This window comes from Poecile atricapillus, chromosome 32 (genome assembly GCF_030490865.1).
Source record: "Poecile atricapillus isolate bPoeAtr1 chromosome 32, bPoeAtr1.hap1, whole genome shotgun sequence".
Classification (NCBI taxonomy): Eukaryota; Metazoa; Chordata; class Aves; order Passeriformes; family Paridae; genus Poecile; species Poecile atricapillus.
The window spans coordinates 1,844,832-1,870,888 of record NC_081280.1 but is presented as its reverse complement, the minus strand read 5'-3'; the positions used below and the strand labels follow the sequence as shown (position 1 = coordinate 1,870,888).

Genomic DNA, 26,057 nt, shown 5'->3' with positions numbered 1-26,057 from the left:
GCTCTCTTACTCCCTCCCTCCCCCATCCAACCTCTGTTCCCCTGCTCTACCTGTTCTCTCTCCCCTCCCCCGGACCACGTGGACGCCGAGGCTGGTGGTGGACACGGGTCTCCCCTCCTTTTACTCTTATAATAAATTGATTATACTAGAACAGCTTGACCCTGGAGAAGTCTCTCACCGCAAGCGAGAATTTATACACTCCAATAGTTCTCTTTATTCAACCTCAATTTGCCTTTGCATTTATAACAACATCTTCCACTCACACAGCAAGGCAAGGGAAGGGGAAAGTGCAATCTCTCTTTCCTGGAAGGTGTTCAGCTTTTAACAAACTAGTTTTGCTGAAGATGAGCCTAGGCAGTGGTGAGTGAGAGCATTTGATCAAACTCCCAGAGTATCCTCACAGCTGTTTGGACACAATTTCTCTTTTTCTCTTTTCATTGTGAATGCTTTCTCCTGCCCCGCTGCCTCCTGCTTGGAGTTGTACGCGCAGCAGAGTCCCAGAGTTTTCTCAGCAGGCCTGTGCAGCGAGTTCTGAGCCAACGTGTGGCTCTGCTGCCATCCCAAATCTGCGCTTTCCTTGCCCAGCCTGAGCGCAAGTGGGGCATGTGCTGGGCGTGGCTGGAGATTTTCATCACCAAAATCCTCCAGCGTCATGGCATTTCCATCTGCCCATTGCTTTGGAGAGCACAAATCACAAACCACCCATCTCAGCTGATAAATGTCATTGCTTGCAGATTGCTGCAGCCGCACAGCTGAGCTACAAATACACATGAATCAATTGCAGTTGAAAAATGGCATTTATTACAAATTGCTACACCTGCACTGACAATACACAACTATCAAAATCTCAATTAAGTTTAAAAAAAACCATTTATTATATTAGCAAAACAATGTCACGTAAAAATATACAAATACCAACTTCAGTTAACAAAAACTTAATTTATTGCTAACCTCTACAAGTCACTATTGACAAAGATTAATGAATTGTTTAACAACTTAATGTATTACAGATTACTAAAAGCTTAGAGCCCATATAGAAATACAAAAATATCAGTTCCTCCCTCTAAAGAACCCTGTACTGAGAATTCCATAGATAAAATTATACAACTATAGCTCTTCATACATGTTTAAAAAGAACAAAATACATCTATATATACATATATAACAATCTACAGATGCAAATACAGATTAAATATTACAAATTTCATGCAATATATAAAACAAAACTAAATATACAAATGTCACAGTCCCAATCTAAATGTCCATAGAACTGCATAAGAATAAATCAGCCGCCCGATCTTCAAAGCTTCTCCCTCAGTCTTCTCGTCCCATGCAGAGCAGCTCTCCTGGACAGGGACAGCAGATGGGACATCTGGGAGGCAAAGGGAACAGCGAGTCAGTCCTGGGACCTTTCCCTTGGCAGCAGCTGCACTTCCAGCAGGGAAGCGAAAATCTCCGAGCCTCCCCAGGAGGGTTGGGAAGAACAAGCAGGCCGAGCGGGCCAGCGTGTGGCGAGCGCAGGCGCGGCGGGACTGTCCCGCATCTCCCGGCAGCCCGGCACAGCTCCCGGGCCCTGCCGGCACAGCTGCCTTGCCCAAGGACAGCCCCTGTGCCGGCCGGGGCAGCAGCGCTGAGCAGCCCCAGCACGGGCAGGGGCCGCTCCTGCCCGGCCGGGCAGCGCCCACGGACAAAGCCCACGCCACCCTCAGCCCTGCCCGGCCTCACCAGCCCTGGGGCCTCACCCAGGCTCTCGCGTGGCCCCAGCACATCCCTGCTCACTGCTCTTGCTCCAGGCCTTCAGCTTCTCCCTGCTGCCTCCTCTCAGTGTCTGCCTGTCCTCAAGCTCTTCAGCACAGCTGTGGTGGCAAAAGTGGAGGCTCTGGAATTGGTTGCAAGGCCTGGCAGAGCTGCAGTCCCTGAGCTCTGTGTGCTCCCTCCTGGCCCCCTCCATCCCCTCAGCCCCGCCGTCCTCTCGGCAAACCCCCAGCCCCCACTTCAGTTTCTTCGGCCTCTCCCAGGCCTCTCACCCCGCTCAGTCCCTTCTGAGCCGTTGTGTCCCCTCAGAGCCGGCACAGCCCTCAGCCCGTGCCTCTGTCACCTCAGTGCCACCATCGCCCTCTGCTCCCCCACAGCCCTCAGTGCCCCCAACACCTCAAGGTTTCCATCGTCCCTTCAGCATCAGCGCCTCCTCAGCCCCCTCAGTCTCACCGTCCTTCAGCAGCTCCTCACAGGACAGTGCCTGGGGCCACCGGCAGCTCCCACCGCTCCAGGGACAGCCAGGGCTGCAACTGCTGCTCCGCCTGGCCCGGCCCCAGCTCGGACCCAGCACAGGGGGACACAAGGGGCACAGCGGGAAAAACAAGAGATGAAAAAGGCAGCCAAGGGGGAAAGAGGCAAAAATGCAGCCTAGGCCTACACTGCTCAATCTATGGATCTGTACATCCATAGAGCTCTAACTAAAGAACTATGCACATTTAGAAATGGAACTGTGTGTGCATCTAAATGTTACTATCTACATATATCAATGTAAATTTGAAAATTTATAAATGTAACTATATACATAGAAATAAAATCCATAACTATACATACAAACTATACAGATGTATAAATAGATACACCTATAAATACAACTATACAACACTACCAATCTATACTTTTAACTATATAAATAAATCAAGATAAAATAAATAAATAAATCAAGATAAAAAATCTCTAACTATATCTATAAACAGAGAGATGCCACCTGCCCGATGGTCACTGGCTCTCCCTCTGATCCTTCTTCCCACGCAGGGCAGCCCTTCTGGCAAGGTAGATCAGATGGATATCTGGGAAGGAAAGGCAACTCTCAGTCAATGATGGCCTCTGTGTAGCCTTCCCTTTGCAAGTAAACTGTCCTGCTAGCAAAGGCTGTAAAAGATGGTCTGAAAGGCACACTCTCACTTGAGAATTTGAAGCCTGCTCTTTAAAGGGAACAGGGATCCTTCCAAATTTTCCAGTCTTGTGAAGTTTTGAAGTATGCCAATCAATTCACAACACTCCCAGTGCAAATGGCACCCAGGAGAGCTTGAAACACAGACAGTCCCAGCTCCCACAAAGAAGCCCAGCCTTGTTCTTTCCCTGGGCTGTCGCAGAGACGTCAGTCCTCACTGCAGTGGCTGAAGCTGAAGGCTGCTGTGAGCTGTGAACCAACTGGGACATGCAGCTTGGTGACACAACTGCCACCAGCTCAGCTTTATTCCCGGCTCTCTTGCCACAGCAGAGGACTCGGTGTCAGAGCCTCTGGAAAAGCATGGAGGGGCAGGGCTCGGGGAGCTTGTGCCAGTGCAGGATTGGAACTAAAGGCACCAGGAAGCACCAACCCTGCTTGAGACAAGAACTCAAGTCTTCTCATCTCCCTTCCTGTCAGAGGCAGGCTCAGAGCAGCTGTCTCCCATCTCTCTAAAGCAGGCTGGGCTCACTCCTTACCAAGCTCCTCGGGCTCCTGGCAAACGTTCACACAGCTCCCGCCAGCAGGCAAAGCTCCCTCTGCTGCAGCCTTGTTCACAGCCTCCCCTCCTGAAGAGCCACGGGCAACACTAGGATTGACCTGAAAAGAAAAACACAAAGAAGGAAACACAAAGATCAACCAATAGATTCTGCAGGGATACAATCAGAGCCTGCCAGATTTCCTTCTGTGCACCAACAAATTGCTTTTGAAAACGTATATACGCGGGAGTTTGCAGAAGACAAAGGCTCATCGCACTTGGCAATAAGATATGGGCAGTTCCAAAAAAATCCCCCTCCCCTCCTCCAGTCTGCCCTTCCTCAAGAATAAATCTACCCATGCAATGGGTCTGCATATTAAATGAAAGAAGAGAAATTCTTTGGCAAAGTTGTAGAAGAAGATGCAAAAAGGCCTGTGCCAATGCAGAAACTGAACACTCCAGGCCAGTCTGGGAAGAGACAAGACTAAAGAAAAAAGGGATTCCAAAGTCCAAGAGGGAATCTGCCAAACACAAGGACTAATGGGCCCTGATTGAACTGCTCTTCAACACAGGAGGAGCCCCTGGGCTTCAAGGAGTCCTTAACCATTTCATGTCCAGCACCAACCTTGTCCTTCTCACCAATCACACAAGTCATGGGGCCTCAAAACCAAGACATCTGCCCCCTGAAGACTCCACGGCTCACACACTTCATCCCTTCTTCCTAACAAGGAGCTCTGGGCCCCAGAGGCCTCCAAGAGTCCAAAACACTGACTTCTCCAACACGCTCCAAGAGCTGTCAAGGCTGACAAGGCTGTTGAGCGTGGGGATGACACTCAAGCCATGGAGTGGGCGCTAAGGATGGAGTCCTGCTAGCTCCTGGCACAGGGATGTGCTCTTCCCACCACAGCCCTAAGCACAACAGTCTCCTGCAGGCTGCAGCTTTGCAGGGACTGTCTGGCAACACACATCTCTTCTTTCCACAAGGTGACTGAGCTCTGGAACGTGGAGAGCAAGACTGGCCAGTTTGCCCAGCTGAGGATTTCCCAGCTGGAAACTGGACTGCAGGCACCAGGCTCCTGAGAGGGCAAGACAGCTGCAGCTCCAGCCCATGCCCACACACAGCTCTGGGAATGCCTACATGCACAGCAGGGCTCACACAGCAGCAGCAGCAGCAGCTGCAGGAGCAGTTGCAGCCCAGCCCTTGCTTTGCCTTGGCCTTCCAGCCCAAGAGAGGCAGAGCCCACATCTGCTGCTGGCACCTCTAAGCATGCCCGTCCCACTCTGCCTTCAGTGGCAATTCTCCAAACGCTCTTCTCTTCTTTCCCATCAAACAAAGCCTGTTAGAACCCACCAAGCTTCCACTTCCTCCCCACAAATGCCCCTGCACCAGGGATTCCTCCCAGAAAAAGGAGCATTTAAACCTGGCAAACACCTCTCATCCTCACTTAAGGGCTATCCCCCCTTTTCATTCCCTCTTCCTTAGCAAATCTTGCTTGACCAAGCAAATCCTTCCGTGTCCATTCCCAGCTGAATTCAAGAAGCCTTTGCTTCTCAGCCATGCAACAACATTCAGAAGCTCTCAGTCCAGCCCCTCTCATCCCTGTCCAATGGAGTTACCTGAGCAGAGGGAGACCTTTCAGGCACAGATGGTGAAAGCATCTCCTCCAGTGTCTCCAGAACAAGGTCCAGATCCAGCGGTGGCAATTCCTCTTCCCCAGGAGTACTCCATACCCAGCTTGGGGCTCTCCATGCTGCATAACCAGCACTGCCAGCTGGAGCGCTGGGGACTGAAGTGCCCGGGGCGGCTGCAAGAATCCAAAAACATCGGTGAGGCCCCAAAATGAGGCTGAGGGACACAGAGCTTTATTGCTGCCATGGATCAAACATCACAGGAAGCGCACAGCAACCTCAACTCCAGAAAGGTATTAAAAATTTCCCAAGGAATTGGAAGAGTGAGCTCTTCCCCTTCAAAAGTATTATCCTAATCGACGTGTACATAGATTAAATTATGGCTTGTGAAACTGATCTAGACATGCACACAGACATAATCACCTTTAATCACAGCCTTTTGCATCTTCCCAGCAGCTTTGGCATTTGTCTGCTTGAGTTTCTCATCACAAGAGACCACAGAAAGTGCATTCACCCAGGAAGAGGCCAGAGGTGCAGAAACACATGCTAAACTTAAACTGCGAGTTTATTCTAAAGAGCAACCATGGAGGTGAGGCCATGGTCTGCAGCTGCAACTGTTCTGGGGACTCCCAGCGTGCACTGAAATTTCATAGCATTATTTGTGGGAGAGACTGTTGGAAATGGAAAATCTGCAGCCTTAGAAAAAGCCTGGATTGATGGAGTGATGAAAGTACACAGACATTAGGTAGAGTAATTCTAAATCTATGTTCTTACAGTTGCAAGTAAGAATATGCCTAGAGTAAGTAAGAAATTATATGAAGTAAAACAGTTGGAGGTATCAAGTGTAATAGTGTGATTTATAAAGTAAGTTAGAGCTCTAGGAACTATATCAGAAGTGTGTGTGAATACGTGACCTGTTAGCTTGTTGGTTAAAAGACAGACACAGTGTGGTAAAATCAAGTAAAGGTGATAAGAGCTTAATAAGTGAAAACAAACTTTGTGTCAACTGTCTACTGGACTAAAAAGTTATATATTGCCATGCGGAGAAGGAACTCGTAACTTCCTCCAGCTGTGGTTGATTTGTTGCCTGTAAATCTCACACCTCGGGACTGATATCTTATTGGGCTACTTCAGCAATAAATCATCTCAAAGCACAGTGGTCCCATCCCTTGTATTTCATCTCAACAAAAGACAATCTGTAAACTCTGCAATATCCTATCAGAGTCCTAGTTTGGCTTCATCCAAAGTAAAATGGGAGTTCACCTGACACCGACCAGTTGTGGAGAAATGTTCTTTGCCTCGCCCTTTGACCTCTACACAGAGGCTGCCTGGAAAATGGCCAGAGCATCCTCCAAATCTGCAGCAAGGACGGGAAAAGCAGACAGAGATTCTTTTGATATTCATGATCCTGCTTCCTAGTACCCTCGACACCTGATTCTGACAATCAAATGTACACATGACAGAGCACCGCGGCAAAATACTTCAGTCACTTTTTGTGAACTTTCTGAAAAGCCAGGGGAGAAACACATTGCGTACCTGATGGGATGTTGGCTGGAAAGTGCTGCTCTGGAGAAGTGCAGCTGCTGCTCTTTGGAGAGGCCACAGAAGTGCTTTGATGGTGCGCAGGAAATGGTGGAGTGATGAGCTCTGGCTGGAATTGAAATTTGCGTGTGCCTGGCTTGCCTGATGAAACCCCAAGTGCAGATGGAGCAAACACTTTCTTGGCACGTGCTGGGGAAGCTTCACGCCCTTGAGGATCTGGACTTGTCCTGGAAGGGCCTGCAGGTAGCTCTGAATCCTCAGGTGAGGCAGCACTGCGCTTCTGGCACGAAGGAGCTGTGCAGCAGTGAGGGAAGAAGAAAGGAAGCAAAGGGAAGGCTGGGTCACTACTGCTCCTCAGGTGTGTTTCCCTTGGTAGCAACTGTACTTGTCCCAAGGGAGACAGAAGCTCCCATCATCCCAAGTAGGGGGAGAAGGAGAAAATTCCCTTCTCATGTTCTGAACCTTTGCAACAACCAATTCCTTGTCTACTGAGCTCTCCCGTACTTATTCATCTGTCTGAGAAAAGTGTCCCACTGCCATTCCTCAGCAGGAGGCAACTGCCAGGAACTCAGCTGCCAGCTCTTCTCCCTTCTGCTCCAAAGGCACACAAAAACTTTAGAATCACAGCCTTCCCTATCTTCCCAGCAGCTTTAAGATTTGGCTGCTTGAGTTTCTCATCACAGAAGGCCACAGAACGTGCATTCACCCAAGCAGAGCCCAGATCTTCAGGCACACACTGAGAAATTCTACTGTGAGTTTATTCTAAAAGCAACCTTGTAGGTGAGGCCATGTTCTGCAGCTGCAGCTGTTCTGAGGCACACAGAGTTCATTTCAATGGCACGGCCCGATTTGCAGGCCAGTCAGTCTGAAACATCTGCAATATCCTATCACCGTCCTACTTGGACTTCATTCCAAGAAACAGGGGAGTTCACCTAACACTGACCACTTGTCTGTCGGGCAATATTTTTCACCCAGCCCTTGCACCTCAGCACACAGGCTGTCTGGAAAATGCCCAGAACAACCTCCACATCTGCAGGAATGACAGGAAGAGCAGAGAATACTTTGGCATTCACAGTCCCACTTCCTAGTACACTTAACACTGTTTTCTACGTGATTCTCACTTGAGATCTACTCATGACAGAGGACTCAGGGAAAACACTTGAAAGGCTCAGTTGCCAGGACCTATTGGAAAAGGAAGGGTAGAAACTCTTTCCCTACCTGATGGCTTGCAGGCTGGGCTGTGCTGCTGAGAAGATGAGCAGCTGTTGCTGTGTCCAAGGGGCCTGCAAGCAGCTTCAGGGTGGATTGGAGTGAGGTGAACCATGAGCTCAGGATGGCGTTTCAGGTCCAGGCGAACCAGTGGAACCGTGAGCTTGCGGAGATTAAATCTCTGGATGAGCTCTCTTGATGGTTCCACTGGTGAAGCTCCAACAAGTCCAGAGGTGGCACAGACTTTCTTGGCAGCTGCTGGGGAAGCCTCACTCTCCTGAGCACCTGCACTTCTCTTGGAAGGGCCTGGAGGCAGCTCTGAATCCTCAGGTGAGGCAGCATCGTGCTTCTGGCGCAAGGGAGCTGTGCAGCAGGGAGGGAAGAAGAAAAAAAGTAAAGGGAAGGCTGGGTCAATACTGGTCCTCAGGTGTGTTTCCCATGGTAGCAACTGTGCTTTTGTCAGGGAAGACAAAAACTCACCTCCTCCCAAAACAGGGTGAGAAAGAAAAATATCACCACATGTCTTGGGGGGTTTGATGCCTATAGAACTTCAGTCAAACTTACAAGCTGCTTCTACAGGTTGAGTTATAAGATATCAATAGAACCTGATAGATCTGTATCACCAGATATCAATAGAACCAGAATCATAACTTCATTTATTCTATTTATCTATTTAACCTGATATAGACGTCTTTCTATGCATTGTAGTGCCTAGTATATGGTTAACTGGTTGCTTAGTGCTGGAGACCCAGGAAAAAAAAATGAAAATCTCACAAGGTGGTCAGTTTCAGAGATAGGTAAGTATAGTACTGATGAAAAATTAGCAAACGTCAAGCCAATTAGCCACAAGATAAAGAAATTAGACCGGTTAGGACCAGACAGACCAAGGAACACCGTAGCTGTGCATGCTCTGAAGACAAAGTTGAAAAGTTCAGATGCAAAGACGACTTTGGAAGCCTTTGTCAAAGACCCCCAACAACCCCCAAACTGGGGAGGTGCAAGCACAGTGAAAAAGAACTATCTATAGCCATGAGATTATACTATGTAAATTAATTCCAGAGTGTATAATATACTGTGTACATTTGTTCCATATGTTATAATGACATAGTAACACCAAGCAATAGTAACTAAATATAGCACAGCAATTGACAAAGGTGGATGAATTAGGAGGAGAAATCCTCCTCACCTCCAGCACTGAAATAAACAACTCTACACACACAGCTCTATGGGATTTTATTCCCTTTGCAACAACCAGCTCCCTGTCTACTGAGCTCTCCCCTATCCCTTCAACCCTTGGCAGGAGGCAGCTGCCAGAAACCCAAATGCAGCCCGGCACAGCTCCCGGGCCCAGGAGCTCGGGGCGGTCGCGGTGAAATCTGCTGTTTCTATAGTGCAGCCAGCCCCCAGCATCGCCCGGCACAGCCGCCACAGCCCGGGCCGGCACTTGGTGGAAGCCGCAGCGGCCGAAGTGGCACAGGAAGCTGCAGAACTTCAGAGCTGCGTGGCTCTGAAAGTGTGTGGGGCTGGCCCCTGGTCGCCGCCCAGGCTGAGCAGCTCCCGCTCGAAGAGGGAGCGGTCGATGAGCAGCCCCTGGGTCTCGACCAATACGCCCAAGCCCTCGGCTCACCCGCACTCCCGGAGACCGCCCCGAGCGTCCCAGGGCCGCCCAACGAGCAGCGCCAGCCACGGTGCAGGGCCGGGCCGGGTGCCGGCCGAGCGGGCCAGCGTGTGGCGAGCGCAGGCACGGCGGGACTGTCCCGCAGCCCCCGGCAGCCCGGCACAGCTCCCGGGCCCTGCCGGCACAGCAGCCTTGCCCAGCACGGGCAGGGGCCGCTCCTGCCCGGCCGGGCAGCGCCCACGGACAAAGCCCACGCCTCCCTCCGTGCCCGCAGCTCCCACCCCGTCTCACCGGCTCTGGGCGGCTGCCCGGTGGGGAAGGCAGGCAGCGACCGGTCCGTGGAGGGCCGCTGGAGGCGGCTGGGCTGGCGGCTACGCACCTCCAGCCCTGCGGCCAGTCTCTGCCTGTTGGCCCTGGTTCGGCGTTTGATGTGGAGGAGGAGCTCGGGGCGATCGCGGCGGAAGTTTGGGTTCATAAAGTGGAGCCACGCCCCGGCATCGCCCGGCACAGCTGAGCCAAGCCATGATGGCACCTTTTGGAAGCCGTACAGGTTGAGCTGGCGCACGAAACTGCCAAAGTGCGTGGCTTTGAAGCAGTCCGGGGCCGCCCCCGCCCCCTGGCCGCCCCCTCCGTGGGCGCCGCCCGGGCTGAGCAGCTCCCGCTCGAAGAGGAAGCGGTCGATGAGCAAGCCCTGGGCCTGGCTGTCCCAGCGCACGGAGCGGACGCGGGGGCTGTTCACCAGGCCCCACAGCTTGGCGGGGAAGGTGCTGGCATTGATTCCGGCGGGCAGCGGCAGCTCCTCCATGGCACCGATCTGTCTCCGACTGTCGCCGCAACGGCCGCGGCGCAACGGCCTGAGGGGGGCGCTGCGTTCGGCCCCGCGCGCGCCCGGCGCGGCCCCGGCGCGGGCCGGACTCGGCGAGGACGAGCGGGGCCTGAGGGGAGATAAGGCCAGGGAAGAGGAGGTGAAAAATGCATGGGGGAAATTATAAATGACATAGGAATTCCACTCATTGACAAAGATTGTTACTGCAATAAATGGAATTGATTTTTACTAACTAAATTGGAACTGTTATTCAAGATATTTTTAGAAACAATTGTCAGGAAAATTCATCCACAAACGCCAGAGGTTTATGTCCAAAAAGGAGACAGAGGAGACTTTTTTTTCTTTATTCGAATAAAGGGTGAGGCCACGGGGCATTCCCCTGGGGTCTCTCAAATTTTTGGAGGGTGCAGCCTCCTTTTTATCCTAATTCCCGGCCGCTTGTCCCTTCTCTCTTTCCCCACAGGCTGAGGTACTTGACAGGTACAGACTGCCCGGAACACCTGATACCTGCGATACCTTCCCCCCCACCCACAATGCATAATCCCTTCTGAATTCTTTACTTTTATGGAATTCATAGTGTTCTTTCAGTGCCTCTTTGATCTTTTAGTGGAATCCATCCCATTGTTTCTGTTGTCTCTCACTGAGAGCTGCATCTTATCAGCAGACCCACAGCTTGTTTGTAAAGACAAACCCATCATTCCTCTTACAATCAAAAGAATCAGTGTTACAATGCAGATGCACCCCTTTACAGATGTTACATGTTAAAATCGAGGTACAGGACGTAGTTTGGAAGATCAGTGATGTCCCAAGATGAAAATGGCCCTGAGATGGACAAAATTAGAACGACTTTAAGCATTCGCCTAAAAATCAGTAAAGATCAGACTAATGAGTAGACTTACATAACAACGCTTAGTACGCACACACAAACCTGTAAGGTTATCCAAAGGACAATGAGGAAGAGGAGAAGCCTTCACCAAAAGACCCCAAAAGAAGACTGAAGACCCCCTAACAACAAGTGGAGCATGTGCCGTGAAGAATAGTGATGTAAAATCAGAAAAATCAGAAATGGAAGGAAACTTAAGGCAAACATTAATGAATATGTATAAGCATAGAGTATACAAGTTTAGCTTGAAGTGCTTTGTTTTGTACGTGAGGCAGGGTGGGAAGCCTCTGTACCCCAGTCGGTTTTGTACGTGAGTTGGGGTAAAAAACCCTCCCAGTTGGTTTTGCTTATGCTTTAATCATATTTAATTACTGGCAGATGATATATATATTTGTAATTTTTTTGCTAAATTGTATTCTTCTACTAAACTGTATTCTTTTATACCAAATTACTATACAATTTACTAAATTGTATTCATTTTTATTTAAACTGCCATTAACCCAAAGGACCTAGTTGTCAAAATTCTAATTTCATTTACAACAATGCCATGGCTCTGTGTGCCAGGAGCCGGCAGTCAGTGGGGCCCAGGGATGCTCCAAGGGACTTGGAGTTTTGTTTCTGCTCCTTGAGCAGCTCCTTCACCCTTCCCTCAGTGCCTGAGGGTCCTGGGCTCAGCCCCAAATCCACCCTGGGGTTCATTAAAATACAGAAAGCCTCGGGGGCTCTTTCTCTTCCTTCCATTGTCTTCAAGGCAAAGCTTGTGCAGCTGCTTGGAGTCAGTTTGGGGTTCTGTTAAGGAGGAAGATTTGAAAATCCACCACATTTTAAAATTTTTTTTTAATCAAGTGCATATTTTTTAAAATGTACAGTTCAGAGAAGAGGTGGCAGAAGCATTCCCCAGGTGATCTTGATGCTGAATGTCTCCTTAGGAGGTCTGGGCACAGGAGAATGAGCCCCTTGCAGGCTGACCCTGTTTGGACAAGCTGCTCCTCACCCCGAACCTCACCATGCCTGACATCGCCCACCTGGGACTGACATCCCAAAACACTGAAAACAATTATTATTTTTCTTTATAACTGAAATATTATTGTTTAATAAAATTATATTTTTAAAATATTACTCTACATTTTCATTACCTAATATTATATTTTCATTAAATAATTGATAAATTTTTAGTAACTAAAACAATTATTGTTGTTTGGTTCTAAGTAACACAATTCCCTTCATTAATTAATTCACCATCATTTTCCCCTCTTTATGCTAATTAGTTCTATTTTTTAGTTTGTCTGTCATCTTTTTTACCATTTTCTCAGGCAGGGTAAAAGGGGCCACTTTGGGGTCTATGGAGACATTTCTGGGGCACATTTGGGGCAGTTTTGGGTCAGGGGAGGGAATTCAGAGAGAACTTCAGGGTATGGAGGACGCTTGGGGGAGCCGGGTGAGTACTGGGAGGGGCACTTAGGGATTCTGTGGGACGATGCGGGGTCCGGGGCAGCACCTGGGGGTCCAGGGGGGCACTTGGAGGTCAGGGAGGGGAATCTGGGGGCGCTTCGGGGTCCGGGCGGGCACTTGGGGGTCTCTAAATGGGCTCTCTGGGCCGCGGGGGATGATGGGAGTTGTAGGCGCGGGTATCATAGGGTGTAATGGCACCGCGGAGCATCACGGGAGTTACAGGCACAGCGCCAATGGCTCTCGGTGAGGCGCGGAGCATGATGGGAGATGGAGTCACGGCTGGAATGGCGCTCTATGTGCGCCGCGGAGCATGATGGGAGCTGTAGTCCCGGAAGTGGCTCGAAGGGGCCCATGGGGCTCCGGGAAGACACTTGGGGGACACTTTTGTGTCCGAGCCGTGGCTGGAGGAGCTCGGGGGGAACGTGTACGGCTCGGGAGCAATTGGGGAGAGCCTGTGGAGCTCTAAACGGGCTCTTTACGGCGCGGGGCACGGCAGGTATTTTGGGAGAGGGTCACGGCAGTAATTTTAGTCTCGGAACTCCGTTCTGAGGGGCTCAGCGGCCGCGGGGAATGACAGGAGATGAATTCCCAGAAGTGGCTGTAACGGGCATCCGTGGGGTCGGGAGCATTCAGGGGATCCGGGGAGCTTTGGGGGTCCCGAATGGGCACTGAGGGAGCACTCAGGGATCCTGGAGGGTCTGGGGGACACTTACGGGACAGATGGGGGCGACCCCGGGGTTCTGTGGAGCGCGGGGCATGACGGGCGTTGTAGTCCCGGCTGCAATGGGGCTCTATCGGGCCGCGGGGCATGACGGGAGTGAGAGGCAAAAAGGAAAATTGGTGCTGACTGTTGGCCCCGCCCCGAGTCCCTGATGCCGGGCGGTGATTGGCTGAGGGCGGTGATTGGCGGGAGCTTTGGCAAATAGGTGATGGCAGAGGAGGGAACAGCACATTCAACCTCTCCAGTCCCTTCCAGTAGAGCCCAGTTCATCCCCAGTACAGCCCAGTACAACCCTAGTCCCCCTCTTGGCCCTCCCGGTACAGTCCAGTTCATTTCTAGAACAGTCCAATACAACCCAAGTGCCCCTCTTGGCCTTCCCAGTACAGTCCAGTTCATCCCCTGTACAGCCCTGTTCATCCTCAGTGCCCCTCCAGACCCTCCCAGTACAGCTCAGTCCCTCCCAATACACCTGAGTTCATTCCCATTCCCTTCCAGTTGCCCCCAGTGTCATCCATACGACACCCCAGTGTCCCCCAGTTTTCCTCACAGTGTTCCCAGTGTCCCCAGTTTGTCCCAGTATCCCCCAGTGTCGGTCCCAGTATGTCCTGGTCTGTCCTGGTATGTCTCAGTGTACCCCCACAGTCCATCCCAACCCACCCAGATTCCCCCCTCAGCATTCCTCGTGTTCCCAGCTTGTCCCAGCCCTCCCCATTATCACTCCCAGTATGTTCCAGTGTCTCCCACAGCATTCCCAGTGTTCCCCAGTATGTTCCAGTTCTCCCCAGTGTTTCCAAGGGAACTTGAACTTCTCCCGGTTGCTGTGGCACCCAAACCCATTCTCCATAACTGGAGTTGCAAACCTTCCTGATGAGCTGCACTGGAGCAGAGGGAAATCAAGGCAGAGCCACGGTTTGTGATGAAACCTCTGGAGAATTCAGTCATAATCAAACTCCAAAGTTCCTGATGCCGTTCATGGGTCCCACTGAGGGACACGGCTGAGAAAGTGTCCCCAGGTTCCAGTTAGAGCAGGAAATGGGAGGCAGAGGTGACAGGTGGGGACAAAGAGAAGCCAAGTCTTGGTGCCCTGGGCCACAGCAGGGTCTGTGCCAGCAAGGGCTGTGAGGAGACACCTGGTCCTGAGGCCCTGGGGCCTCCTGGCACAGCCCCAGCAAGGCTGGCCACTGTCACCCCCTTGTCCTGCCCTCAGCATCCCCCCACATCCCAGGGGCCTCAGGGATCTGCTGGGACGAGTCCCTGGGGAGCCTTGGCCAGGAATGGCCCTGGGGGGCTCCTCAATGCTCCCAGGGACTGCAGCTTTTTCAAAGGACTTGGGGCTCTGCTCTTGCCTTGCAGTCTCTGAGAGGTTTGTGCACTCATGGCCTCCAATTATCTGCTTTAATTAGTCTCTTGAGAGCCTTTGTCAGTAACAACACTCCTTGGAGCTCATCAATGCCTCTGGGTGCTTCAGTTCTTTAAGGTACTTTCCTTTCTTGTTCCCACACTGGGACTCTGAGAGGTTTCTGGGCAATCAAGGCCTCCAATTCTCTCCTCCAAGGAGCCCATGAGGAGCCTGTGCTGGGGCTGGACCCCAGTGGGACCCATTAATGCTTGGAGACACTTGGGGTTTTCTTCTGACTTGGACTCCTGGAAAAGTTTGTGCAATCTCCTCTCAGGCTCTGGGGTTCAAGGGCTCAGCACCAAATGCACCCCGGGGCTCACTGGGCTCAAGCAAGTCCTGACAAAGCCTGGCTCTGCCTGCATTTCCCTCTGCTCCAGGGCAGTTCATCAGGAAGGTTTCCTACTGCAGCCATGGAGAAATATTTCACAGAGCTTCTAAGATAGTCTGAGAAATGCACATTCCTATTTTAAAGAGTGACTTTGGATGCTTTTATCACTTCTGTCATTGGAGAAGAGATGACAGCAACATTTGGAATTGATATTGACCCAGGGTCTCTCCTCAGGAGGCCTGGCCTGCTCAGAGAAGCTGTGCCTTGAGGTGTGACCCAGAGTGGGGAACCTTGCTCCACATTCTCCATCCTGTCTGTCCTCCCTCACCTGGTGCTGGAGTCAGAGACACAGAGTGTGTGCCCTTAGCTCTGATTCCTGGCTCTGACATCCAAGAAAGCACTGAATGTCATAAAACACCATGAAAACAACTGTTAAATAGAAAAACTGAGAGTGTGAGTGTGTAAATTATTGAGTTTTCTTAAGTCACTGGGTGAAAAAGTTTAAGGTTTAAACTAGTTTAGAAAACAAAAGACAAGATGGAGGATCTAGGGTGTTGTCTCTTCTTCCTTCATTTTTCTTCTTCATCTTCTTCTTCTAGAGGTTTTTGGGTAGCAGTGATTGGATAAAAAGTGCCGCAGTGCAGCACACAGGTGTTGGGTCATTGGGTCACTAAGGAAAATAATTTACTTGGCATTTGTTAATTGGGTAAATAGACATATAAAAAACCTTGAAGAAGTTCTTTGTTAGCCATTTTGCACCTTTCTATCTTAGTGCACGTAGCTCCTTGTAGCCTGTATCCGTGTAATGTAGATAAGAGAAGAATAAACAACCAAGTCCCAACAAGAGAAAACCGCCTCTCTCTCATCAATCTCAGTCCCAGGGGGAAAAAGAACCCAACCACAAGTGTCCCCTCAGGACACCCTGGGACCTGATTTGCTTGCAGAACTGTTGCAATACAGCATTGGTGACCTCAGGACCGGACCAGCCGGGAGTTCCGTGGCAGAGAATAAGGACGGGCGTGACTGGGTTGCCTGCAAATAAAGAACTTTAATAACAGATAAAATAACAAAGGGTGGAAGTTGTACACAGTAGGGGGTCAACCTCAGGAGACAGGGCAATGGGTCAAAAATCACAATATTTATATATATATATTACACAAGTAACCAGTCATGAAGGAGAGCCACAAACACCACCATATATGTCAAACATACTTATCCAATCATTAACGAGAACTCCAAACATAACCTTATACAGAACTAACAGATTAACATAACTCCACCCACAATCCTGTTCTCTTTGCCAGAACCTCACTCGATGTTTCCCACAGCCTTCAACCAATCCTTAACTCTGACTGCCTAACTCCCACAGAGAACTGGCTGCACTCAGGCAAAGAGGGATTTTCTCCTTTTCCTTTCCTTTGAAGCCATGGAAAGCTCCAAAGTTTTCCTGCTGAGAACAGACATACTCGTCAAGTGTGTGCCAAGCCCAAGGTGCCACCAATGAGGTTCCCGTGCCCTAGGGCAGAACCCTGCAAGAAATGTTCTGGACCTTTGGACTGCTTGGTTCCACGAGGCCTCGCTCTGTCACAATGGACTTTTGGTTCCATGAGGTTCCACAGTGGATATTTGATTCCTTGGGGCCCCACGGTGTCAGAATGGTGTTTTTGGTTGCGTGAGGTTCCGTGCTCTCAGCAATGGTCTCCTTGCTGCTGAGGTGTCACGATGGAGCCTTGGTCTCATGAGCTTCCTCAGTGTCACAATGGTCTCCTTGGATCTGCAGTGTCCCAGCAGTGCCTTGGCTCCAGGCGGCCCTGCTGTGTCACAATGGAGCCTCAGTTCCATCAGGCCCCACAGTGTTTCAAGGAAACAAGGGTTGCCTTGGTTTCACGTGCCCCAAAGTGTCACAGGGGTCTCCTTTTCCTGCAGCAACCAGCAGCAAACCCCAGTGCCAGGGCCAAATGTGTGGGAAGAAGGAGGAGGGGGGACATTTGGAGTGCTGGGTTTTGCCTTCCCAGGTCCCAGTGACGTGGGATGGGGCCCTGCTGTCCTGGAGATGGCTGAACAGTGGCCTGCCCATGGGAAGGGGTAAGAGACAACAACCTCTGTCCATGGAACAGCAGCAGAGAGCTGGGGCAGCAGGCTGCGTTTAAAAGAGTGTCACCAGCGCAGGAAACATCAACCTAGGACATTTTCTTGAAAGCTGCCATTTGAGGGCATTCTTTGATACAGAACTGGACCACTGGGAAAGACAACGTTCACTTTCCTGGTCAATTTTAAAAGGTTTACTAAAAAAGACAGTAAGGGACAAAGACAATAAAGCAAAGGGTTAAAAGGGCCGGGTGCTTGGCACTGTGCCAAGAGCACCCCTGGTGTTCTGGAAACACCCTTTATATCCCATTTCTATTGCATCAACTTGATGGGAACTGACAGTGGTCAAAGAAGAGATTTTTAGGCTTCAGGCATTCGCTTGAGCCTGTGTGAAACTGAGTCACACAAAGTTCTCACTCTGGCCTGAGAAATCCTAAGGAGGAATCCAAACAGTCCTTGGGGAAGGAAAACAACCTTGGCAGGTGTTGTTTGGATCCTTGTTGTTTCCTTGCAAGAAACAGTCAAGGGGTGTTGTTCCTAATTGTCCAGTGCTGGTGATGTGTTGGTTTAATGACCAATGAGAGTTTTACCTCTTGGACCTTCTCAGACCTGTCTATAGAAGAAGATCTGGAATAATAAAACTGGCTCTCTTGTGCTGCCCAGAAGAGAGTCCCTGTCATGCTTTCACCAGTCCTAATATAGTGCAACACAACTTGATGTGTATTCATAGAATTAAGGTATATTGAAACTTTTCCATTAACTACTTTACATTTCCCAGGAACTGTTTAGCATGGCCACTCCTTGGGTCCACCTTTTTACAGCATGCCTGTGTCTTGGCTTGTGGTTTTAATCCTCTTCTTCTCACCTTTGAATTTGGGCCTTGGCTCCTTCTTTCCACAGCCGCTGAGTGTTGATGGCAGCAGGGTCCCCATCATCTGTTCACTGGAGTTATCCCAACTGAGCAGACAGTTCAAACATCCTCTATCGACTGTTACAGCAAAGCCATTGGGACGTGATACATAGAGCATTCATCTTCATCCTTGTGAAAAGCCAATATTATATTCTGTACCTATAACAGTGGGAATATGAATCTCGGGAGACATGTGGTGTTTTTAGTGGGAGTAGTGAATTGGTGAGCACCATTCCTAAAGCACAAGAGCCCTGTCAGAGGCAGCCCTGTCCCTGCAGTGCCCCAGCTCTGCTGCCCCACAGCTGCTGGATCAGCAAGGGCAGAGCCATGGGGGAGGGAAATGCACAGGGACTCCTCCTGGGAGGGACCTCGGGAGGATTCCAGGCCAGGCCAAAGCGCAGTCAGTGGAGAAGGGACCCAGGGATGGGCTGTTTGTGTGCTCTGCTGTGGCAGGAGGAGATGCAGAGCTGCACAGACACCCAGACCATGTGGATCCCTGCAGGAGCTGATCTCACACAGCGGCTCCCAGGCCTCTGCTGCTCGCTGCTTGCTCTGATGTTCCCTGGGGGTTACAGCCAGCCCCACACACACCAGTGCAGTGTGCTCACACACCAGTCTCACCAGTGCCTGGGCCCCCAAAGGACACAGGCCCTGATGATTTCTGCTCCCCACTCCAGTACCTGGCACTTGGAGCTCCCTCGGTACCCAGAGCAGAGGGAGCTCCCTTGTCCCACCGGCTTCTTGGCAATGGAGGCTTTAGGAAAATGCCACAGCCTGTGGGCATCAGCTGTAAGCCATGGCCAGGGATGGGCACTGACCATCAACTTTCAGCAAAACACCTTGATCCTTGTAAGAGACGGTCTGAAGATTCCCTCATCTGTCTCACAACCGTCTCAAGGACAGAGACTGAGACCCTGAATATCACAAGGGACTTGGTTTAGGGGTTTGGGCCTAGCTGAGGTGGATGTTTGCTGAGTGATTGTTTGCAGATGGTTACACGGTACACTGCCCTCGTTCCTGCTGGTGAGCAATGACTTGCAAGACGTGGTTTGCTCTGCACTCTACACCTGCCCCTGGTGCAATGGAATTCATCACAATGATCATCAATCTCCTCTGGTTTTAGCCCTGTGCCCCTCATTTTGTAAAAGACTATAAAATCACACCCCAAATTTACCTTCCTTTGAGATCTCCCCAACGGACAGAAGACTCTGCATCATTTGATGGCTGAGCGGACTTCGACATTGGTTGCTATAATCCCCTTAATCTCTTTTCCTTATGCTTTGCTTTCTCCTCTTTTCCCTCTATCACATATTAGTGTTGATGAGCACTCAATAAAGTGTGTTTTGCTGTTTAAGTCCTTGGTTTGCTGATAATCTTTTGTACTCTAAGACCGACTAAAAGAACCACATCACGAATCCCACCTTGTGAATCATAACAATCGCCCAGTATTTCCCTTCCTGGGCTCCTTTCTTAGACATCCCATGGGAAATCTTGCACATTCCCCAAATGTTCTTTGTGGATTTCCATCATGAATCTCAGACCCTGAGGCAGAGCTCCCCATGCTCAGCTGGCAAGGTCATGCAGGAAAGCTCCACCACTGAGCCCCTTGGGGAGTCTTTAATGAGGAGGTGGCAGAACTTTGCTTGAAGTAATTTTTTATCGTTTGTTTTATAAATTGTAGTGGCCCTAAAATATCATCTACTGCAGCCCCCTTGCTGTGGGAAGGCACAGCTACCACTGGAACAGATGGTCAAAGCTCCTGACCTGGAACACTTCTTGGGATGGGACATCCACTCCCATGGACAACCTGTTTCCATCTTGTCAACCTCATCATAAAATATTTCTTCTATCAAATCTGAATTTATCCTTGACCATTTTAAAGGCTATGACCCTTCCTCTGCCACTACACGCCTGCAAAAGATTTCAATTTTTCTTGGACCATGACCACAATGTTTCAATCTGAAAAGACCTTGAAAGGACACAAAAATCTCACAAGATCAGATCAGGAGGCCTCAAGCACATGACCCATAGAGATAGAGGGCCCTGGGCTCAGTGGTGTGAAGACTGAGGGCTGGAGTAGCCTGAGAGGGCTTGAAGGGTGGCTTCAGAGATGGTGGAGCTCTTCTTGATTATATGAAACAGCCTGAGAAAGGAATAATGCCACCCAGATCTCCTGGGGAGATCTAGACAGGACCCAAGAAGAGATGAATTTGTTTCCCAGGACAGGGCTGTGGTGCAACACGTCCCCCAGAAGGAGTGTGGAGCAGCCCAAGGCTTTGTGTGGCCAGGCAGAGGCAGGCAGGACGCAGAGCTGTCAGCAAAGGAAGGGGCCAGCGAGCTGGGGCAGCCGGGGGATGACGACAGCCTGCAGGGCCAGAGGCGCAGGGCATGGACACCGTAGGGCAGCCTGGGCTGGAGAGGGCACAGGGATGGGCAGCAGCTGCAAGGCCCTGCCAGAGGCAACTTGTGCAGCCCTTTGGCCATGGCTGCTGGCCCTGGGCCTGAGCCATGAGGAGGAGACAAGTGACCCTGGCAGCCCTGGGGCCTCATTGCCTCCTTGTCCCTGCTCAGCAGCCTGGCAGGGGCCGCCCCATGGTGCTGCCCTTGGCATTGCACATCCCCACATGCCAGTGGCCCGGGAAGAGCCCTGAGCAATGAGGGAGGGACAGCATCTGCCTTGCCAGGGGCTGGGGCTCAGCCCTTGGCCCTTGGCACTCCTGAAACACATCCAGCTTTGCTCAGCACCACAGACACCTTTCCCTTGCTTGTCCCCACCTGTCATTAGGGCCTGCAGTGTTCTGCTCTCCCTGGAACCTGGGGACACTTTCCCAGTTGAGTGCCTCAGTGGGACCCATTAAAACTTCCAGAAACTTTGAATTGAAACTTTAAATTGGAGTGCCAATTTAACTTTGAGTTAAACTTCTTGAGAAGTTTTTTGAACACTCTCTCAGGGACTGAGTCAGGTGGAAACAACACCAAAGCCCTGAGAGGGTCATTAAAATCCTGGTGCTGTTGCTGAGCTGGGCCGAGCTCCTGGCACAGAGGCAGCTCCTGGCAACCAAGAAGAGCTTCAAAAAGACATTTCTCCTGATGAGCAGCTTTTCTCCCAGCCCAGCAGGGCTGAGGGCACTGCCTGCAGCCACCTGGGTGCCTTAAAGCAACTGGAAGGACAAGTCTGAGCTTCTTCATGGAGAAATACTCCCAACTGCTGGCACAGTAAGTCTCTGGCTGCGGGGATCTCCTAAAGCTGCCCCATGACAGCACTGACATGACTGTAGGGATGGCTCTGCTGCCGTTTGTGGTTTGGGGAGGATGTGCTGCAGAGCGGGGCTGCCCTGGGCACCCTCAGAGGGACAGGGCAGGACGGCTCCTGCTGCCAGGGACGGCTGCAGGGGCTGAAGCTGGGGCTGCAGCCAGGGCTGCCCAGGGCTGTCCTGCAGAGCAGCTCCTGCAGCCCTGAGGGCTCTTTGCCAGCCCAGGGCATCTGCCACCTGCCAGGGGCAGCTCTCAGCCTGCCTGGGAGCTCCCCGTGGGCGGTGGGGAGAAGTTGGAGGGGGAAGGAGCGACCCCCATCAGGGCAGATTCCTCCTGCTGTGGAGATGGTGCTGCATGGCCAGGGCTGCTCTCAGCTTTCTCCTAAAGGAAAGGGCAAGGGGCTGTCAGCTTGGTCTGTGTCACTGAGACTCCTGCACTGTCACCCTGGGCATCAGCAGAGCTGCCTCAGCTCTCCCTCCCAAAGTGCCTCCTCAGCCTCCTCTAGCCACAGCCAGCAGCAGCAGCACCTTGGCTTGCAGCATCTCTGTTTGTCTGAGCTGCCCTTAAGGCCCTGCTGGCAGGGAGATGGCCCTGGGCAGTGCCTGTGCTGGGAGGGGTGTGCCGGGCAGAGCTGAGCCCCCAGGGCTGGGCTGGGCTCGGGAGCACTGGCAGGGACAAGGCTTGGATAGAGAGAAACAGCTCCCAATAGGCACAACTCCAGGCAGAGAGCCAGACCAGCCCTGGGTATCCCTCCCTGTCCAGCTGCAGAGAGACAAAAAGATGTCTAGGGAAAATTATTTAGAAATTGGAGCCTTTAAAGAGGCTGCTTTATTTTTCAAGTATGTTTTATGTTTAGCCACCCTGTAACAGAGGGAGGTGTAATGATCAAAGGGCACCTGAGTGAGACCAGCAGGTCTGAGTGCCCTGGGGCACAGGGAGCCCTGATTTCCCTCTGGGCTCCCCAGTGCTCAGGCTGAGAGCAATGCTGAAAGAGGATTCCTGCCCCTTCACAACAAGCAACAGTAACTTAGCAGCAAAACTTGAGCTCAAAAATAAGTAAAAAAGTGAATGAAATTTCCCCAGAGAAAGAGAAGTAATTTTGAGTAAATTTGTAAGAAAATAGCATAGAATTGACTCAAGGAAATCTGTCCCAGCTTTTCAATGTCTTCTTTCAACAGTCCACCATGTCCAGAGTGAAGAAATGTCCAACAGTAGTTCCTTCAGCCATTTCCTCCTGCTGGCACTGGCAGACACGCGGCAGCTGCAGCTCCTGCACTTCTGCCTCTTCCTGGGCATCTCCCTGGCTGCCCTCCTGGGCAACACCCTCATCATCAGTGCCATAGCCTGCAGCCACCACCTGCACAGCCCCATGTTCTTCTTCCTGCTCAACCTGGCCCTCACTGACCTGGGCTGCATCTGCACCACTGTGCCCAAAGCCATGCACAATTCCCTCTGGGACACCAGGACCATCTCCTACTCAGGATGTGCTGCACAGGTGTTTCTGTTTGCCTTTTTCATCTCAGCAGAGTATTTCCTCCTGACCATCATGTGCTACGACCGCTACGTGTCCATCTGCAAACCCCTGCACTACGGGACCCTCCTGGGCAGCAGAGCTTGTGCCCACATGGCAGCAGCTGCCTGGGCCAGTGGCTTTCTCTATGCTCTCATGCACACAGCCAATACATTTTCCCTGCCCCTGTGCAAGGGCAATGCCCTGGGCCAGTTCTTCTGTGAAATCCCACACATCCTCAAGCTCTCCTGCTCCAAATCCTACCTCAGAGAAGCTGGACTTATTGTGGTTGGTGCCTGTTTAGCTTTTGGTTGTTTTGTGTTCATAGTTTTCTCCTATGTGCAGATCTTCAGGGCTGTGCTGAGGATCCCCTCTGAGCAGGGACGGCACAAAGCCTTTTCCACCTGCCTCCCTCACCTGGCCGTGCTCTCCCTGTTCCTCAGCACTCTCATGTTTGCCTACCTGAAGCCCCCCTCCATCTCCTCCCCATCCCTGGATCTGGCAGTGTCAGTTCTGTACTCGGTGGTGTCTCCAGCCCTGAACCCCCTCATCTACAGCCTGAGGAACCAGGAGCTCAAGGCTGCCCTGAGAAAATTGATGACTCTGTATTTTCAGAAGTATTAAACTCTCTCATTTCTGTTGCAGAGACTTTTGAATGTAACTCTTTTGAATCTCAGCCTTAGTTTTCCCTATTTGTGCATTTATTCATTGGTAACTTTTTCTACTGTTGTTGTGTGATTTACAGATACTGTAGTATTACTTTTTGTATTTCTACATGAATATCTACCTTTTTTTTGAAACACAAAGACCTGCAAGAGGTCTGTTCCCTGTGCATTTAAATAAAAACAAGTGCCTGCCCTGACCTGTGTGTCCAGGGTCATTCCTCAGTGCTTCTCTGGCTCTGCAGTGAATGATTTTGGGTACCTTAACACCTCAAGGGTTAAAGGTTTGCAGGTTAAATGGGCTAACTTAATGCAGTTACTGCTGTGGAAAGTGTTTTATGTTCAACTGGATGTTGTATTAAATGCTTTGCCCAAGTTCCTTGGTTCTCTGTACTTTGCCAGTAAAATTCTGTGTGGTTTTCACCTCTGAGCTCCATTGGTCAGAGCATGGTGCTGATATCAGCGAGGCTGTGGCTTCAATCCCTGTGTGGGCCATTCACTTGACAGCTGGAATTGCTGGTCCTTGGGGGTCCCTTGCAACTAAGAATATTCTTTGCCTCTGTGTCCCTTGAGAATATCTGCTGGGGGTTTGTCCCGTGCACCAAAGGCAAGTCAAGGAGCCTTTGGTTGCCGCCATCATTGGAGTGTTGTGGCTGTTGCAGCCCCGCAGGCTCCCAGTGGCCTCTTGTTTCCGTCAGGCCCTGCTGGCTCCCGCTGGCCCTTGGTTCCATGAGGATCTGCAGGGTCCCACAGGTTGATGGCATTTGTCCTTGCTGCCCCTCACATCCCCCTGCCCCACAAACAGCCCCGAGCCCCCCGTGAGGGACAGGCCCTGCTGTGCCAGGCCTGGGCTCAGGGCTTGGCCTTTCTGCTGCCTCCAGCCAGCCAGGGCTTGCTCAGCATTGCAGTTCCTGCTCACAGCCTTTGGCTCCCTGCAGTCCTGGCCTCCAGGATCTGCTCTCCCCACTCCCTGGGGAGCCTTTGCCACTCCCTGCCCTCACTGGGGCCACTGATGCTCCAAGGGACTTGGACTTTGCCTTTGGACTCCTGGAGCAGCTTCTTCACCCTTCTCTCAGTGCCTGAGGCTCAAGGGCTCAGCCCCAAATCCAGCGTGGGGCTGATCCAAGTTAGAATCATGTCCTCACTTTCATCAGCATGAGTTAATGACAAGCTCCTGGTTTCATTACTCCCCATTTTGGCCCCAAATTCCTTTTTTTTTTTTTTTTTGCATCCACAATGAACCTTTTTGGCTCCAAAATCTCCCTTTTGGGACCAAACTGTTCTTTTATTTTTTGTCTAACTCCCCTTTTCAGGCAAGAGACTCCCCTTTGTTTTAATCCAAACTCTCACTTTATAATCCAAATTGCCACTTTTTGTTGATCAAAAAATCCCCACTTTTGGACACAAACTCCCTTTTATTCTGGCTCCAAATCCCCTTTTTCATCTCAAATCTCCCTTTCTTAGCCCAAATTTCCCCCCTGGCTGCCGTTCGCTCACCTGGGTTCACCTTCTAGCATCAGACTCCCATTATTTTAATCTAAACTCTCATTTTTACATCTAAACTGCCCCTTTTTGTTGCTCAAACCCCCAGCTTTGGGCCAAACTGTTCCTTTTGGGAGCCAAATTTTCCCTTTTGGGTCCACATTTCCTATCTGGGCACCCAAATTCACCTTTTGTTGTGGTAAAGTTGTTAGAATGTTGTTAAGTTAGTTTCTGTTAGTAGTTGATAGCTTGAAATGTATCTTTCCCCCTATTTCAGTTGTGATTCCCCCCCACACTTCTCTTTCTCCTATTGCTTACCTGAAGTCAGGTTCCCGTGGTCACTGAAGTTTTTCTCCTCAGCTCCAGGGCGAGAGGCCGGATAGAGTAAAGAGAAGACCCTGCTGGCATTTCCAGCTGCTGGAAGTTTCGCTAGGCTGGGAAAGCGCAGGGGTGACAGCAGAAAGACCCTTCTTTCCAACCCGGGAGTTTGTAACTCTGTTTTTCCTGTCCCAGAATGCCTCTGAGCTGTGGAAGCTGAGAGGGCATTCTCACCTTCCCTTTCTTTCCCCCCTGTGCTGCCAGGAAACCAAGCCCCCCTCTCTCCCCCTCTGCCCCTCTCTGGAGAATACTCCTACACCTTTGTGGGCATCTGAAGAAGTTGCTGTCTGTTATTTCTTATCTTGCTGTGTGTAACCTTGATTTGTAGAAAGTTTCTAAGATGTACGAGCTGAGAAAAAGAATTGTTTCTCTCTCTGATGTTCCCTCCCTCCAAGAAACCCTGTTAAAAGAGACCCCCAGACCCCAAATCCTTTGTCTTTCGCCCTTTGGATTCCTCTTCACAGAAATAAACTGTGGAATGCAAACCAGGGAGAGAGTCCCCCCCTGATTTCTTTACTCGCTTGCTAAGACTCGAATTCCTGAAGAAAATCAGTGAACCCCACAAACATGTGCTGGCTGGAAACCAGAGTGAAGAGAAACCTCATCACTGAGCCAGCCGGGCCACTCCGGGAGCTTCGAGTCAACCTTTTCTTGGCCCAAATTCTGCCTTTCAGTGCCGAAACTCCCCCTTCTGGGTCTAA

General features: G+C 50.9%; 2 protein-coding genes across 8 annotated transcripts in view; one reads left to right on the top strand and one right to left on the bottom strand.

The window, feature by feature from the left end:
* Window positions 1-896: 896 nt before the first annotated feature.
* LOC131590145 (heat shock factor protein 4-like) lies at window positions 897-10,267 on the bottom strand. Its single transcript, XM_058860046.1, has 8 exons — window positions 9,754-10,267; window positions 7,854-8,207; window positions 6,630-6,929; window positions 5,082-5,269; window positions 3,466-3,586; window positions 2,209-2,825; window positions 1,743-1,856; window positions 897-1,372 (listed from the first exon to the last, which is right to left on the bottom strand). The coding sequence occupies exons 1-6, from the start codon at window positions 10,265-10,267 to the stop codon at window positions 2,755-2,757; spliced, it is 1,548 nt and encodes a 515-aa protein (XP_058716029.1). The 3' UTR covers window positions 897-1,372; window positions 1,743-1,856; window positions 2,209-2,754.
* A 2,700-nt stretch (window positions 10,268-12,967) lies between these two features.
* LOC131590198 (olfactory receptor 14C36-like) overlaps window positions 12,968-26,057 on the top strand; it is a 595,201-nt gene continuing 582,111 nt past the window's right edge. Inside the window, exons 1-2 of one of the 7 annotated variants that reach the window (XM_058860134.1) lie at window positions 12,968-13,119; window positions 22,503-23,505. In XM_058860134.1, coding sequence (XP_058716117.1) covers window positions 12,975-13,119; window positions 22,503-23,458 — 1,101 coding nt within the window. In that variant the 5' untranslated portion in view covers window positions 12,968-12,974 and the 3' untranslated portion in view covers window positions 23,459-23,505. The other 6 variants (XR_009280015.1, XR_009280016.1, XR_009280017.1 and 3 more) reach the window with 6 other exon arrangements.

Coding starts and splice junctions, on each gene's coding strand:
- LOC131590145 (XM_058860046.1), bottom strand. CDS start 10,267: ATGGAGGAGCTGCCGCTGCCCGCCGGAATCAATGCCAGCACCTTCCCC. Junction 8,208..9,753: donor CGGGCAGCCGCCCAGAGCCG/GTGAGACGGGGT, acceptor CCTGCTGCACAG/CTCCCTTGCGCCAGAAGCAC. Junction 3,587..5,081: donor AAAGGTCTCCCTCTGCTCAG/GTAACTCCATTG, acceptor TTTTCTTTTCAG/GTCAATCCTAGTGTTGCCCG.